At 34.4% G+C, this 15,347-nt stretch overlaps 1 protein-coding gene across 1 annotated transcript in view; it reads left to right on the top strand.

The window, feature by feature from the left end:
* The window catches only part of LOC120628638 (dual oxidase), a 46,514-nt gene extending 31,487 nt beyond the window's left edge, over positions 1–15,027 (top strand). The window contains exons 4-29 of the mRNA XM_039897170.1: positions 3,345–3,506; positions 3,950–4,137; positions 5,581–5,664; positions 6,850–6,964; positions 7,263–7,429; positions 7,708–7,944; positions 8,201–8,397; positions 8,481–8,614; positions 8,875–8,989; positions 9,084–9,285; positions 9,410–9,563; positions 9,693–9,862; positions 10,163–10,318; positions 10,411–10,557; positions 10,660–10,791; positions 10,913–11,116; positions 11,261–11,448; positions 11,537–11,804; positions 11,881–12,109; positions 12,238–12,455; positions 12,594–12,708; positions 13,088–13,271; positions 13,374–13,533; positions 13,734–13,889; positions 14,058–14,186; positions 14,789–15,027. Of these exons, the coding sequence (XP_039753104.1) occupies positions 3,345–3,506; positions 3,950–4,137; positions 5,581–5,664; positions 6,850–6,964; positions 7,263–7,429; positions 7,708–7,944; positions 8,201–8,397; positions 8,481–8,614; positions 8,875–8,989; positions 9,084–9,285; positions 9,410–9,563; positions 9,693–9,862; positions 10,163–10,318; positions 10,411–10,557; positions 10,660–10,791; positions 10,913–11,116; positions 11,261–11,448; positions 11,537–11,804; positions 11,881–12,109; positions 12,238–12,455; positions 12,594–12,708; positions 13,088–13,271; positions 13,374–13,533; positions 13,734–13,889; positions 14,058–14,186; positions 14,789–14,917 (4,340 nt within the window). The 3' untranslated portion in view covers positions 14,918–15,027. The remainder of the gene's footprint in view (positions 1–3,344; positions 3,507–3,949; positions 4,138–5,580; positions 5,665–6,849; positions 6,965–7,262; positions 7,430–7,707; positions 7,945–8,200; positions 8,398–8,480; positions 8,615–8,874; positions 8,990–9,083; positions 9,286–9,409; positions 9,564–9,692; positions 9,863–10,162; positions 10,319–10,410; positions 10,558–10,659; positions 10,792–10,912; positions 11,117–11,260; positions 11,449–11,536; positions 11,805–11,880; positions 12,110–12,237; positions 12,456–12,593; positions 12,709–13,087; positions 13,272–13,373; positions 13,534–13,733; positions 13,890–14,057; positions 14,187–14,788) is intronic.
* Positions 15,028–15,347: the final 320 nt, after the last annotated feature.

Genomic DNA, 15,347 nt, shown 5'->3' with positions numbered 1-15,347 from the left:
TACTCTTTTATGTAACGAGAAGCCAAAATACCAACCATCGTGGAAGTCATGTAACTTGAAAAACATCGTGGAAACTTAAGATCTGTAGCACAAACTTTTCATCCGCTCGTTGGAAGTCGTTACTTAATTTACTTCGTTTATACCAAGTTTCATGAATACAGCTTGAAAAATGACAGAATTTAACAAAATTTCCCACTTACAGGTAAAATAAGAAAAAAATCCTTTCTTTTAACACAAAGTATTTTTTGTTTTTACAAAAAATATTCTCTCAAAACTTCAGATGTCTTCGTTTAGTCGTTCCGTAGTTTGTAAGTCTGTCGATCGGAATATAGCCTTACATAAATTTAAATTGCCAATGGGAATAAGAAGGTTAACGTACTTCCAGAAATTTAAAAACATCATGGAGAAAAATGCTGTAAACTAAGAACTATGCTAGATGCAATAAATGCTCAACTTTACGCAATGCAGATTTAAATAAATAAACTTTATCACAAGTTACAAAAGAACTGTTCGTAGATCTCCTCGCTCCTAATTCGAAGTTCATGTCGATTGAACCAATATGCATTACGCCACAAACAATAAAGCATAGGGTTACCATTTACCACAAACCTTTTATTAACCGCGAACTAAACAATGCTCAAGGCACAATTTAAATTTGTATAAAGTTTCAAGTTATATCTAAGGCTTCACAAAGCTTTTCTTATTTTTAGTACACAATGAATCAAATTTTTGTTATGGCTATTGCATGAATCAAATTTTAATTATTATTATTGCATTTATTGGAAGGATTTTTATTGAAAGGATCGTGTATATGAATGAATATTAGGTAAATTCAACTGTGCCCCATTACTACTTACTACGTAAAACTTTTTTTTTCATGCGAACATAAATAATTATTGTAAGTTGTGCATTTTTTTTAGTTAAAAATATGTATTGGTGACCCTATCGTACGATTATCTATTAGACCAACTCTGAAGTCTATACTCACCCAAGATTATCAATCACGAAACATCCAACATTAATCGAAGGTTTCGCTTTATGTTTTGACTTTGAGCATTTAACGTTTTCGGATCTCTATAATAGGTCATAAAAGTTAAGTATAATGCAGTCTATGGTAAATAACAGTAATCATACTATATTTATCCATAAATAATTTATAACGGCAACAAATTCGTGAATGAATTAGGCAAACCTTTCGTAATTCGTTTCACATGTCTCAAGCATGTCTGGGACGACTGGGTAGAGATCACGTTTGCTTAAAGGTTTGTGTTTCGCTCCGGTAATCATTGCACGAAGTATTGTAGATGTCTGAAGAAAAACACATGACACGGCATCATAATCTTGACCACAGGACTTCCATTGCTAGATATAGGTCCTTTGTAGGAATTTCCACACGGATTTGTGCCGCTTGTACCCAGCGACTCCCTGAGACTCGTTTTATCCCATAGTTTAGACTAATTCCCTAACGGAGCCGTTTTGAGCCCCATTTCTAAGCCACGTTTAACAAAGTGTATTGCCCGAGACACCAAAATTAATACTCCCATATTAATTGCATCATTAATAAATATGTTTATATTACAATTAATGCAACTTGTGTTGATACCCTAGCTGCATCACACATCCAGGCCACTTCGTCAATGGTAGGTGCGGCTGCTTCCAGTGCCGAGCAGGCCAAGAGGCGTAAATATGAAAACCTGGATAGCAGCTTCATTTTTGTGCCTTTTGGAGTAGAGACTTTGGGACCGTGGGGTCAGGAGGCAAGAGCCCTTTTCAAAGAATTATCGAAAAGGGTTATCGAGTCTACCGGTGATCCTAGAGCGGGCAGTTACCTTGGCCAACGAATTAGTTTGGCCATCCAAAGGGGCAATGCTGCCAGCATCTTAGGAAGTGTGCCTCGCTGCGGTGGTTTCGAGGATGTTTTAGATTTTATTTAGTTTTTAAATAGTTTATTTTAGGTTATAGTTATGTATTAATAAAAATTATATTTTAGAGTTAAAAGAAATACAAATAAATATGTATATTACAATTTAATTTTATAAATAAAACTAATTCAACCCCCACATCAGAACATTGAAGTTAGTAGCATGATCATAATCGTTAATGCTATGGTTCTGATAAAACATTTTAACTAGCTAAGCAGTGTATACATGTACAGCGAGTGATCAAGGCTGAATAACTCGACCGATGATGTCAATTAAGTATTTACCGTATATAGGACGTAATCGCCTCTCATTTAAATAAGCTCTTTCCTTTGGTACGTCCGCTCTGTTTCCTACACTCTAAAAAAAGAAAGCCAACTAAGAGAGATGTTCTCTTAGTTGACGTTATATAAATTATAACAATTATGATAATAAACATAACAACAAAAGCTGATTAGTTATAGCAGCAAGTTCATTATAGATTGAGCTAACAATGTAGGTATGTTCATTGATTCTAACAAATAAATACGTTGTTTCTATTATTACTTACTTCTTTGTATGATTAGATCATTTTTAATTATTTAGCTTAAACAAGTACGTAAATTGAATCAGTTAAGAATATGCCTTAGTTAAGTAACAATAATAGGAGCAATACAGTTGCCCAGTCCATTGCATTATGATAAACAATCATTATCATCTTATTTGATGTATCTATGTTCTTGTTAGGCTCGTATGGAAACAAGATGCTTGATCACAACAATCACTATCTTGTTAGGAATAACCAATTTTTTTTTAGAGTGTAACCTTCCGTATCCTTATTTTTCCTTATGTAATCCAAACCTAAATACTTACCCACCCATCATTCTCACGAATTTAAAAAACGATTATCGGTATTCCTTTAATAACAATCGAAGGCTTTGATAGTCTATTAAACTTTAACTACCTATTAAATATTATGTATATTAGGTCCTATGTTCTTATATCAGAAATCTGACGCTTGCATAATATAATTAATGAAACAAAGTTGAGTTCTGACATATCAAAATGATTGCAATCACCAGCAGAGCTTTTAACCATTTAAATTATGTAAACCGTTGAGATATCATTTATTTACTTCAATGGACAATTTCTGTATCATTAAATCAATATATATCATAAATACTATTTTATTTAATAACTTGATAAAGTAGTTTATCTTAATAAGTTAAGTTGTAGGTGAGAGAATAAAATGTTTTCTTAAAACCATTCTGCAATATGAATTGCTATTGCATTATTTAATCCGAGGGTCATATTCGATATTATTTACGTCGACACTTTAACTATAGTTAATAATAATAACCCTATGCTATAGGATGCTCCCTGAAGAATTCTAACTTATTACTAATTTTATTCAATTATTTCATATGAAAAATCTTAATTTCTCAGGAAGTCGACTCACAAGGAAGACTCCAGCATCGTATGCAGATGGTGTATACATGATGGCGGGGGTAGACCGGCCTGGTGCCAGGACTCTATCAAAACTTTTTATGAGAGGACAGGATGGCCTTCCTTCACTGGCGAATAGGACTGCCTTACTTGCTTTCTTCGGTAAATATAATCTTACATATATAATATATATATTACATAGAAAGACAAAATAATTTAATAAGTTATTATGTAAAAGGTTTTTTCAAGCTCTAATTTTTAGTTTGGTAAATAGAAATTTCAAATAGAAATCATTTTTAGCGCGCGTCAGTGTGACCTGACGCCACACGCCATAGCACTACATCAAGTTGTATTTTGACGGTAGTTTATCGTCAAATCCAGCCAATCGCCAGCAGTGTGGAAGGCTTTGACGGGGCGTTAGGACGCTTCGACGACTATTATTTCTATCACGTGCACTTAAAGTACGCGTTCTATTTAAGATTTAAGTCAACATCCATGGAAACCTTTAAATGTTGATTAAGTGTATGGTACGAGTATGACTATCTATATTTACGAGGGCCTATCTTTAACTGCATCGTTACTTATTCCTATCTGGACAATTTTAGGTCAGGTTGTGACCGGTGAAATTGTGATGGCATCTGAGTCAGGCTGTCCCATCGAGCAACATCGGATTCCGGTTGACCAATGTGACCACATGTACGACCCGGAATGCCGTGGAGCTATGTACATGCCGTTCCACAGAGCTGCTTACGACAGATCAACTGGACAAAGTCCTAACAGTCCACGAGAACAGGTAGACATTTCGATAACATAGACAATGCTAAGGTTTTACTGATTTTAAGTCAGGTGTGGGTTTAATTATAAAATAATCATCTATTTATTCTAAATTATGTGGGAATAAGTTACCTGCCGTACAAAATGGATTGTCTATAGTTAGCTTTAAATGTATATCAATGCTCGAAAATATCAGTCTTGACATCATGTAATGTCAATCTATTAACAAATTCACTCTACCATTCGTAGTGTACTGGACAGGTGCCATCTTGGGTAATTTAAAATGCCTAAATATAATAAACATTTGTATGTACTAAACAATGTGCATTTATAATAATAATTATAATGTTCCCAACATACGTTTATGAATGCAATAAATTATGTTAAAGATGCCTCATACTGATAATTGCTTTATTAATGAGTTCCATCCTTTGTATAAAAGTGGAAAATATACATAGATTGAAGCTAATGAAGTGAGTTGAAAGTTTTCAAGAATATATGTCTATTTGTTAAATGTTAAAATATATATAAAGTATTTATTGCGTCATATTTCGTATGATGCATTAAATGATTATAGTTATTTATTTTATTAATGCAGCTTATTTTATTATATTTAACGGGAAGACGAGTAACTTTTCTACATTATCTGTTACTGTTACTTAAATACGGTAAACTATGTCGTCTATGGTAGAATCGCGATTTATTTATATAGTCTGGTGCTATCTGGTATTAACACATATTAAGTGTTTTATTTTATTCACCTGCGAATAGACATACTTTGTAATGCAAGCCACCATCAGTACAGACCAATTGTGTATGTTTGGTCGATATTCTAATATGTTTGCCAGTCTGTATATATCGAAGGTCGAATTCTAGGCAATAAAATTTAACAGCACCTTCTAACCTAGATTGCATCTGAATACGCTAGCATTGATTAACATCAAATAAGTACCGACGAGCGACGTATAGATAAAGTTGAAACATGCCTCACTGCTTAGAATGTTAATTAAAATCACTTAAATTAATTGGAATCAACTATTTATTAATAGGTACAATGTAATATTTGTTCACTTAATGACAAGGTCCACATCACATGTGAAGATATTCACACTTAAATAATTTATAGATACTTAATCTTAATCAATGTAAATCGGTAAAGCCTCAAGCGGTAAAATAAATACCACACACTGCGAGCTCGACCTTAAGGAAAAATGGAGACGGATTTTCTTCTTTGATATAAAGATCTACTCTCTTGGCAGTTTAGTTGTCCGAATGTGGCGTTCAAATGTTCTACACAAACATATTGTATTGTGGTGGTTAGTGGCAGCAATTGATAGTTGTGCCCTGTTAAAAACGCATTTGCGACTACGGTTTACTGCGCTTACGTTTATGCAGCGCCTGAAACTATTTATTATTCCAAGAGGGTGACATGTTTTAGTTATTCTTTTTTCTGTCTTTTCAGATAAACCAAATAACATCGTGGATTGACGGCAGCTTCGTGTACAGCACAAGCGAGGCGTGGGTGAATGCAATGAGGTCATTTCAGGTGCCACCAGCAGCCACGCCTGCCTCTTTATGTATATTCATATGCCTACAATATTCGTACTCATATGCATACAGTATCTCTAATTATTCTAAATAATGGTAGTAGTGTTTATCATGAAAAATAATTTTGACTGAAGGAACTTTCGTAATTGAAAAGCATATTCATTTATATAAGCCTGGTTTATATAGAAATATTTTTATTTATTTATCTTATCTTTCTCACTCCTCCAGGAGTCTCTAAAGGCCTCCCTTTTAGTTTTATATTGTTCATTTAACTGAGCCTTGCCATAGTTTCCGCCTGCACTATCTATCTGTCTATCCATAACGTTTTCCTGACGTTGAGCTAGATTCTCGTAAAACTAATTAATTTGTAATTTTCTGCTAATTTTTCATCCACATGGTACGTTGTTAGATTAGAATAAACAATTGTTAATACTTAAAATACCAAAATTCATCGAGGCTCAACTTGAACTCGAGAGCTTGCCCCGAATTTCACGCAATTGAAGCCGATGGCAAAAGCTTACGATTAAGGCGATATTATTTTATTTACTTAACACTTTTACTATCTAGAATCGATTGCTCAATTGTCAGCAATAATTGACAAGTTGACAGAAGTTAAATGCAGACGTGTACCGACGACCGAAGGAAAAGTGGTATTAATTATTGAGGTAGCTTGTGTGTTGCAATAGGCAACATTTAATTAAACGTCTCATTAAGTCATTTAATAAACGCATAACGATTTATACAAAGTACTTAGTAACTAAAAGTACTTACAAATAAGCAAGTAAATTTAGCAAGTGGCGAAGACGAGCCGCTCCATATTTAAATATTCCCTAAATACGTTTGATCCAACTCTAGTATAGCATCTTTGCCATCACGAGAAGTTCCGGGTCGAGCCAAAAATAATTGTCGGTGTTAAAAATTACCCTCACTTGCATGTTTTAAAGATGATTGTTAAGGCCTCCTATGAGAGTAAACTGTGCCCAGCATAGGAGAATCAATATGCTTTAGATTTTGAAGATGATACTAAGTTGGTGGGAACATAGTTCCAGACCATGAGACGCCACGTCTCTGCCAATCGCCACTTCTATGGAAATCACACTTATTAGGACGGTGGAAAGAAATTTCGTTTACTGATTTGTTTTGTTCTGTATTAATTGCTATAATAATACTTTTTTTTTTACAGAATGGAAGCTTGGCAAGTGAGGGAGGGCTGCCTATGCGCAACACTAAACGTGTACCGCTGTTCAATAATCCTGTCCCTCATTATATGAGAATGCTTAGTCCAGAACGACTCTTCCGTAAGAAATATTTAATCTTATTTTAATATCTAAAAAAAGCTATCCTGGCTACTATTTCGTAAGAAATGCTATCAGGAAATTGCAAATAAAAGCTTAGAATGTTCATTAAGTCCAAGTCCATCCTTCTTTCTTTCTAACATCCACAACCATTTGTTTCTCTGGTTAACGAAAGCAATTTCACAATCAAATAATTTATAAGTGGCCTTTTGAAATTACTACGATAGCTAAATTTAGCTTTCTGATATTCTTTACTTTAATTCCTTTTTGCTTATATCATCTTTCTTGTCTGTCCTGACAGTGTTGGGAGACCCGCGAACCAACCAGAACCCAGCGATGGTAACTTTCGGTATCTTATTGATGCGTTGGCACAATGTGGTGGCAGCGCGTATTCATCGACAGCACCCAGACTGGAGTGATGAACAGTTGTTCCAGAGAGCACGTCGAATTGTCGTCGCTAGTTTACAGGTACTAGGCACATCGACATATTATAGGAGCCACCGTGGATTGGTTGACTTCACAACCTTTCCACATTATGAAAAACTCTTAGGCATGCATGTTTCCTCACGATGCTTTCAAGTGATAATTAGAAGAGCATAGCTAAGAAACATAAGAGATGCGTGCTGGGGCTGTTACGTTAGAATATAGGAACATATTATATATATATATATATTATAACAATAAAATGCTATAATAGGTGAAAATTTTGTTTTTTTTTATTAATATTGCCCAAATGAACTTTCCAGAATATTATCCTTTACGAATACGTGCCAGCGTTTCTTGGGGTCCCCATCCCGCCATACGGAGGTTATCGTGCAGAAGTGGCACCCGGTATAACACACGCCTTCGCAGTAGCCGCGTTTCGCTTCGGGCACACATTGGTACCGCCAGCCATGCTATTGAGAGACAGAAACTGCAGATACGGTAGAGCACCCGGTGGGCATGACGCAATAAGATTATGCCAAACATGGTGGGATGGCAATGTAAGTAAAAAATTCTTAAAATATAATTATTTGCACAATGTCAAATTAGGTGGCATACAGCATTTGCATATCATAAAGTAAAAATACCATAATATTTTCTAAAAGCTATTTTATCAATTCTTACGATAAGCAATTCTAAATTATTTTTAATCTTGCAACTTTATTGAAATAGTAAAAAATTGCTGACTATTGCCAAAATGTTTACATTACTTTTTCGTGAAACATGATGTTTGAATTTTAATATGATATTTTTCAGGATGTTATGTCACAAGTGCCTATAGAAGAAGTGCTTATGGGAATGGCATCTCAACTTTCGGAACGGGAGGATGCACTGCTTTGCTCAGACGTTAGAGACAACCTTTTCGGGCCCATGGAGTTCTCGAGGCGTGATCTCGGTGCTCTAAATATCATGCGTGGTAGAGATAACGGCTTACCTGATTATAACACGGCCAGGTAACGAAGATTTGTTTTGGTAAAACTATTTAGTTCAACAAAAGTTTGAATTTGCTTTCAATGTTTTTTTCTTATGTTTCCAGAGAATACTTTGGCTTATCAAAAATCAAAACATTTAACGAAATCAATCCAGAATTATTTGAAAATAATCCTGATCTACTACAAAATCTCATTCAAATTTACGAAGGCAGACTTGACAATATCGATGTTTATATTGGTAAGAACTCTTCAAAGCCTTTTTTTCGCTCTCTATTTCGTTCCATGATTACTGATGATCGTTGTCCTGGTGAGATCTCCACTTCGTATGGGTAAATTGTTTCCATCGGTTTCTGTTGGAGGCCATTTTGGCGATTTAATAGGAACTGCACAAGTTTGACCTTTTCAACTGGTCAGCCCATCTCGTTGGGAACCAGTATTTACTACTTCTTTTAGTCTTATTAAATTTTGTATAAACTATTGAAGAACAAATATTTTTAGGTGGAATGCTCGAGTCATCTGGACATCCCGGGGAATTGTTTAGAGCAATCATTATGGATCAATTCATAAGAATACGTGACGCTGATAGATTTTGGTTTGAAAATGAAGGAAATGAGTAAGATTATTTTTTTAAAAACAAACTCCAATAAATAATTATGTAAAAATCGGATTTTAGGTGATTTAGTACTGAATGTTATACTAAATTGCAGAGTTTTTACACGTCAGGAAATTGAGGAACTTCGGCGTATCAGATTGTGGGATATTATAGTGAACAGCACAGCAGTGGGACCTAGTGACATACAACGAGACGTTTTCCACTGGAGTGAAGGAGATCCCTGTAGGCAGCCTTATCAGCTCAACGCGTCTAAACTTCCACCTTGTAAATATTTGAAAGGATACGACTATTTTGAGGTAACTTGAAGTCCATAAGTATTCATGACATTAGTGATTTTGTAAACTCAGTAACTTTATTATAATTTATCCAAAAAGATCGTATCGTTTGTCTAGTATCTTTTAATTTGATTTCACTTTTCAGGGTAACGAGTTTGCGTACATCTATACTTGTTTAATTCTTGCATTTGTACCAATATTATGCGCGGGCGCAGGTTATGGTGTTGTAAAACTGCAAAACAGTCGGCGACGCCGCCTCAAGATACAACAGGAGCATTTGAAAAATGCTGAACAAAAAGGTATTGAGGTGGATAAACTAATCAAAATGCAGAAAAAAATTACATAGACTATATTATATTATTTAGGAGTATGGTATAATATTTGGTAATACCTACCTAAATATTGATATTAATCGTTTTGTTATTTAGGTTCAGTGGATAAAATGGTGTGCCGTGAATGGGTACATGCTTCACATAAAAGGCTGGTGAAGCTCCGTCTTGGCCCAGAATCTGCTATCCACGTAACCGACCGCAAAGGGGATAAGTTACGCACAGTACCTTTAGAGCATACTGATCAACTTACTGTTTTGGAAAGTCAGGTCGGTACAATTATACAAAAAAGTCATTCTAACCCGTAGCCAGCTGTGTGTAGCAATTACAAATCTATGAAAAATAATCTTTACCGCACTTTGGCATCGCAAAAGAAGAGTAATATATTTTTGTTTCTGGGTAGCTATGTGGCGTAACGAAAAATTTAAAATGATATCCTTAAATTTGCAAAGAAACCAAAATTTGGACATTTGATGTTAACTGCAGAAAGTATATTAAAAAAAGCGTGTTAATGAAATAGTTATTTTTTGTCTTTATGTTTAGCTTAAAACGCAGTTATTATATTTCAGGAAGGACGGACTAACAAACGGCCACTCGTTCTTATAAGAGTACAACGTGAACATGATCTCGTTTTAGAGATGGACTCAGTTTCATCGCGACGCAAGCTACTCGTCAAACTAGATACATTTCTTGCACAACATAAAAAGGCTCTGAATCTTACCCAAGTATGAACATTTTTTATTAAATTGCATACTCATACGATAGTTAAAAGTAACAACAATCTCAACCAGTTATTTATTGGATTTTTCCACTGTAGGGTCACCGAGATCAAATATTAGCATCAGCAGAAACAAGAGAACGGCGACAGCGCAAATTGGAACATTTCTTTCGAGAAGCTTATGCTATTACTTTTGGTCTTGCACCCGGTGAAAAGCGAAGAAGGAAGGAAGATTCCGATCCCGAGGTAAATAACACTACAATTATTACTCGTAATGTAAGTTAAATAATGCGTGATTTTAGGTAAATTTATATTTTATATTTTATTTGTAAATTATTGTATTTTTAGTCTATTGTTATGAGGACATCGCTATCGAAGAGTGAGTTTGCAAGCGCTCTTGGAATGAAAGCAGATGCAGTTTTTGTCAAGAAAATGTTCAATATTGTCGACAAGGACAGCGATGGAAGAATATCATTTCAGGTAAAATTCAGTGTCTATTGATATAATATTTTTGATTACTCTTAATACCATGCACATTAATAAGCTGTAATATTTGGCAATATTTGTGTCTTAATAAGTGTATTCTTTTATATTGTTTAAGGAATTTCTAGATACCGTCGTATTATTTTCCCGAGGTGCAACTGACGACAAACTTAGGATTATTTTTGACATGTGCGATAATGATAGAAACGGAGTTATTGACAAGGGAGAGTTAAGCGAGATGCTGCGTTCCTTAGTTGAAATAGCAAGAACAACATCATTGAGAGATGAACATGTCACAGAACTAATAGATGGCATGTTTTCTGTGAGTAATTATGTACCTACATCTTTTCAAATACATATATCAAGTTTGGTATACCTTGGGTCAATTCTAGTTTAATTTTTCAATTATCAGCAGCTTTCTAGTCTTCTTCCATGTATTGGTAATTAAGCATTAATTTGATTTCAGGACGCTGGTCTTCAACATAAAGATCACCTCACTTATTCAGACTTTAAACTGATGATGAAAGAATATAAAGGAGAATTTGTCGCTATTGGTCTAGACTGTAAAGGTGCCAAACAAAACTTTTTAGATACGTCAACCAATGTCGCGCGAATGACCAGTTTTCATATCGAACCATCGATGGAGCAATCAAGGTAATTTATCTCATTAAACATTTCAGCTGCTATTGGGTATATTTCAGAATTGAATTAATTGAGAATTACAATTTTCTTTTCTTTTCAGACATTGGTTCTTACTGAAATGGGATTATTTAACAACATTTTTAGAAGAAAACAGGCAAAATATATTCTATCTGTTTATTTTCTATGTGGTCACTATTGGGCTGTTCGTGGAAAGATTCGCACACTATTCCTTCATGTCAGAACATTTGGACTTAAGGCATATCATGGGTGTCGGTATAGCTATTACTAGAGGATCAGCTGCATCATTGTCTTTTTGCTATAGTCTCTTACTACTTACTATGTCAAGAAATTTGCTAACTAAGTTAAAGGTCAGTTTAATTTTTTATTTCTCTTACGCTAAATTAAGCTCAATTGCATATAATTTGAAACTTTTTATTTTGACAGGAATTCAGCATCCAGCAATACATCCCACTAGATTCGAGCATTCAATTTCATAAGATAGTAGCCTGCACAGCACTGTTCTTTTCGTTGCTTCATACGGCAGGTCACATGGTTAACTTCTACCACGTTTCCACTCAACCTGTCGAGAACCTACGTTGTTTAACTAAGGAAGTTCATTTCACTTCGGACTTCAGACCAGGAATTACATATTGGGTTTTCCAAACAGTAACAGGTAAATTAACTTTAATTAAAATCAAAATCAATAAAAAATTTATATACATCTGTATATCGATATTCAGTCCATTTTTTTTATTATTTAAATTACTGGACCGATAAATATTATTTTCCAAATTGTTTTAGGTGTTACCGGTGTTTTACTGTTCATTATAATGTGCATTATATTTATATTCGCGCACCCAGTGATACGCAAACGAGCGTATCCATGGTTTTGGCGAGCACATTCTTTGCACGTGGCTTTGTATGCTTTGTGCCTCGTTCATGGACTCGCAAGACTCACCGGTGCACCGAGGTTCTGGATTTTCTTTCTAGGTCCAGCAATCATTTACACTCTTGATAAGGTCAGTTGTTTATCTCTAAATTTAAATTAATTAAATTGTTTGTTCCGAATTTCTGTTCGAAGTTCTGTTTTAATATATAGAATTTAAAAATTTTATTTGGCGTATTTGGTTTCAATGATAGATGTATTTAATAATCAGGTGGTGTCTTTACGTACCAAATATTTGGCATTGGACGTACTGGAAACAGAGATGCTGCCATCGGATGTCATAAAAATCAAATTCTACAGGCCACCCAATCTTAAGTATTTATCAGGTATGTAAGGAAATGCAAAAACAACTATTTTAATAACTGAACATAACGTCCACACCGGTATCTATAACACCATAAGTGTGAAAATCATCAATGAGAGTCAATTTAGTGATATTATTTTATTATATTAATTTAGTGATATTATTAAATTTTATTGACAAAATGTGCGGTCCTGGCTATGTGTGGCAGTATGAAGTATTTATAAATTTCCCTCAAGTTTTCAATATAATTTCTGATTGTTTTGTTATAACTTATTTTTATGTAGGGAACATAAAAATAAGTTATATATATAATATTCTCATTGAGTGAAATTGTAATTTCTTTTGAGAAAATAAACGTCTTTAACCACATATTATTAAATATATTATTTGTTTTTCTATAGGTCAATGGGTTCGATTAGCTTGTACAGCATTTAAAAAAGAAGAGTTCCACTCTTTTACACTTACGTCAGCGCCTCACGAGAATTTCCTTTCGTGTCACATTAAAGCACAAGGACCTTGGACTTGGAAACTAAGAAATTATTTTGACCCTTGCAACTATAACCCAGAAACTCAGCCTAAAATTCGGTAAGTAGCATTATATTCGGATTATTAAGATTACATTTAATATATGTCAGTACATATTTTAACCTTTATTATTATATATATTTAGCCTTTATTTTGTTTCAGAATTCAAGGTCCATTTGGAGGAGGAAATCAAGATTGGTACAAATTCGAAGTGGCGGTGATGGTTGGTGGTGGCATTGGAGTCACACCGTATGCTTCTATATTAAACGATCTAGTCTTTGGAACTTCTACAAATCGATATTCTGGAGTGGCTTGTAAGAAGGTAGGAAACTCAATAATTTTATATTTGTAGAGATTATAATACATTTAACATAATATATTTGTAGACATAATAACAAAAAAAATTAATAATAATATAGGAATTAAAATAACATATCTAATTAATGTATTCATACAATTTAAGTACTGTAAGTGATCTTTAAATTATCTAACCGCCATTTTTATTATTTACGCTTGTTTAAGGTTTATTTCCTATGGATTTGTCCGTCACACAAGCATTTCGAATGGTTTATCGATGTCCTACGCGATGTGGAGCGAAAGGATGTCACGAATGTTCTCGAAATACATATATTTATCACGCAATTCTTTCACAAGTTCGACCTTAGGACTACAATGTTGGTAAGTGAAGTAAACCAAACTGACGCGTTTTACTACATTTAACATCCGGTACGGTTGATTTCATTTTACATGAGCAATCTATCGGGATATTTGATAATATACAATTTGCGTTGTTTTCTTTTTTATTATCTGTTTGTCTATTTAATTTACATGTCTTGATATTTTTAGTATATCTGCGAGAATCATTTCCAAAGATTATCACGCACATCCATGTTCACTGGGCTGAAGGCGGTAAATCATTTCGGCAGGCCTGATATGTCGTCATTTCTTAAGTTTGTCCAGAAGAAGCATAGTTATGTATGTATTAAACAACGAAAATTTCCATCATTAATATTAATCTATAGATATGTTGCAACCAATTCAGCTTTACTCGAATCAATAGGTATAGATCAATTTTTTTGATTAACTTATCTAAATCTGTGTTTCCATGAACATATAAACTATTATTGCTTTCGCAATATATTTCACACTTATAAACGATATAATTTATGTTTTAACCCATTCGATTTCCCTTTCCATTCGGGTGCAATCGAGTCCAATCGTGACTTATACCGATCCCCTATTACCTACAAGGACACGAATTACGAGTAGATCCATTAAAGCATGTGATAAATTGCTTTTTATAATTGCATGATTTGTAGTTAAAGACACTGAATTTGTTGGAATGGGAGTACCTATTTACAGCGATCGTTAAAAAAATATATTTTACTAGCAGACCCCAGCGCCATCTGTCGGGCTGATTTGTGAATCTAAGCCATCCAGGGTGCCACCCAAACGTGTACAAAAAATTTCATTCAAACCGGTCCAGCCGTCTAGGAGGAGTTCAGTGACATACACACGCGCACAAGAAATATTTATATAAAGATGTGCAGTGGATTTCAATGGCTTTTTCTTTCTAGGTATCCAAAATTGGCGTATTCTCTTGTGGTCCGCGGCCACTCACAAAATCCGTCATGTCTGCGTGCGAACAAGTAAACCGCACTAGACGTTTACCATACTTCATACATCACTTCGAAAACTTTGGATAAATGCTGTTTTTATATATAAGTTATTTAAGGCAATTGTTATCATCGGAGATCGTTTGTTGCTATTATACTATTAAGTGTTTATTGAATATTGAGTTGCATGGCTTGAAGACCTTCCGTCTTTTTATCAATTCAAACCCTTTCCAACGCTGGTTCAACTACAACTTACAATTCACTCGTCGTCAATTTGACTGTCGACCCGTCTTCAATGATTTGGCAACGCGTTGTCGACGAGTGGTAAGTGGTTAAAAGTGTACTTCAAGTGAGCACCTCACGGTCATCATAACTATTTTACAATTGTTATAACAACATCATTTATGCCGCACGTCATTAAGCTCACTTTTCGATCCTCTAATTTCAGTGAAATTGGTGTTAAGTCGGCGTCGAGTCGATAGGTTATTCGAAAGCCTTTAAGATGTTAATCATCCAGAGA

The sequence above is a fragment of the Pararge aegeria genome, chromosome 13 (genome assembly GCF_905163445.1).
Source record: "Pararge aegeria chromosome 13, ilParAegt1.1, whole genome shotgun sequence".
Taxonomy (NCBI): domain Eukaryota; kingdom Metazoa; phylum Arthropoda; class Insecta; order Lepidoptera; family Nymphalidae; genus Pararge; species Pararge aegeria.
The sequence above is the reverse complement of the archived record's forward strand: the minus strand, read 5'-3'. Positions and strand labels throughout refer to the sequence as shown.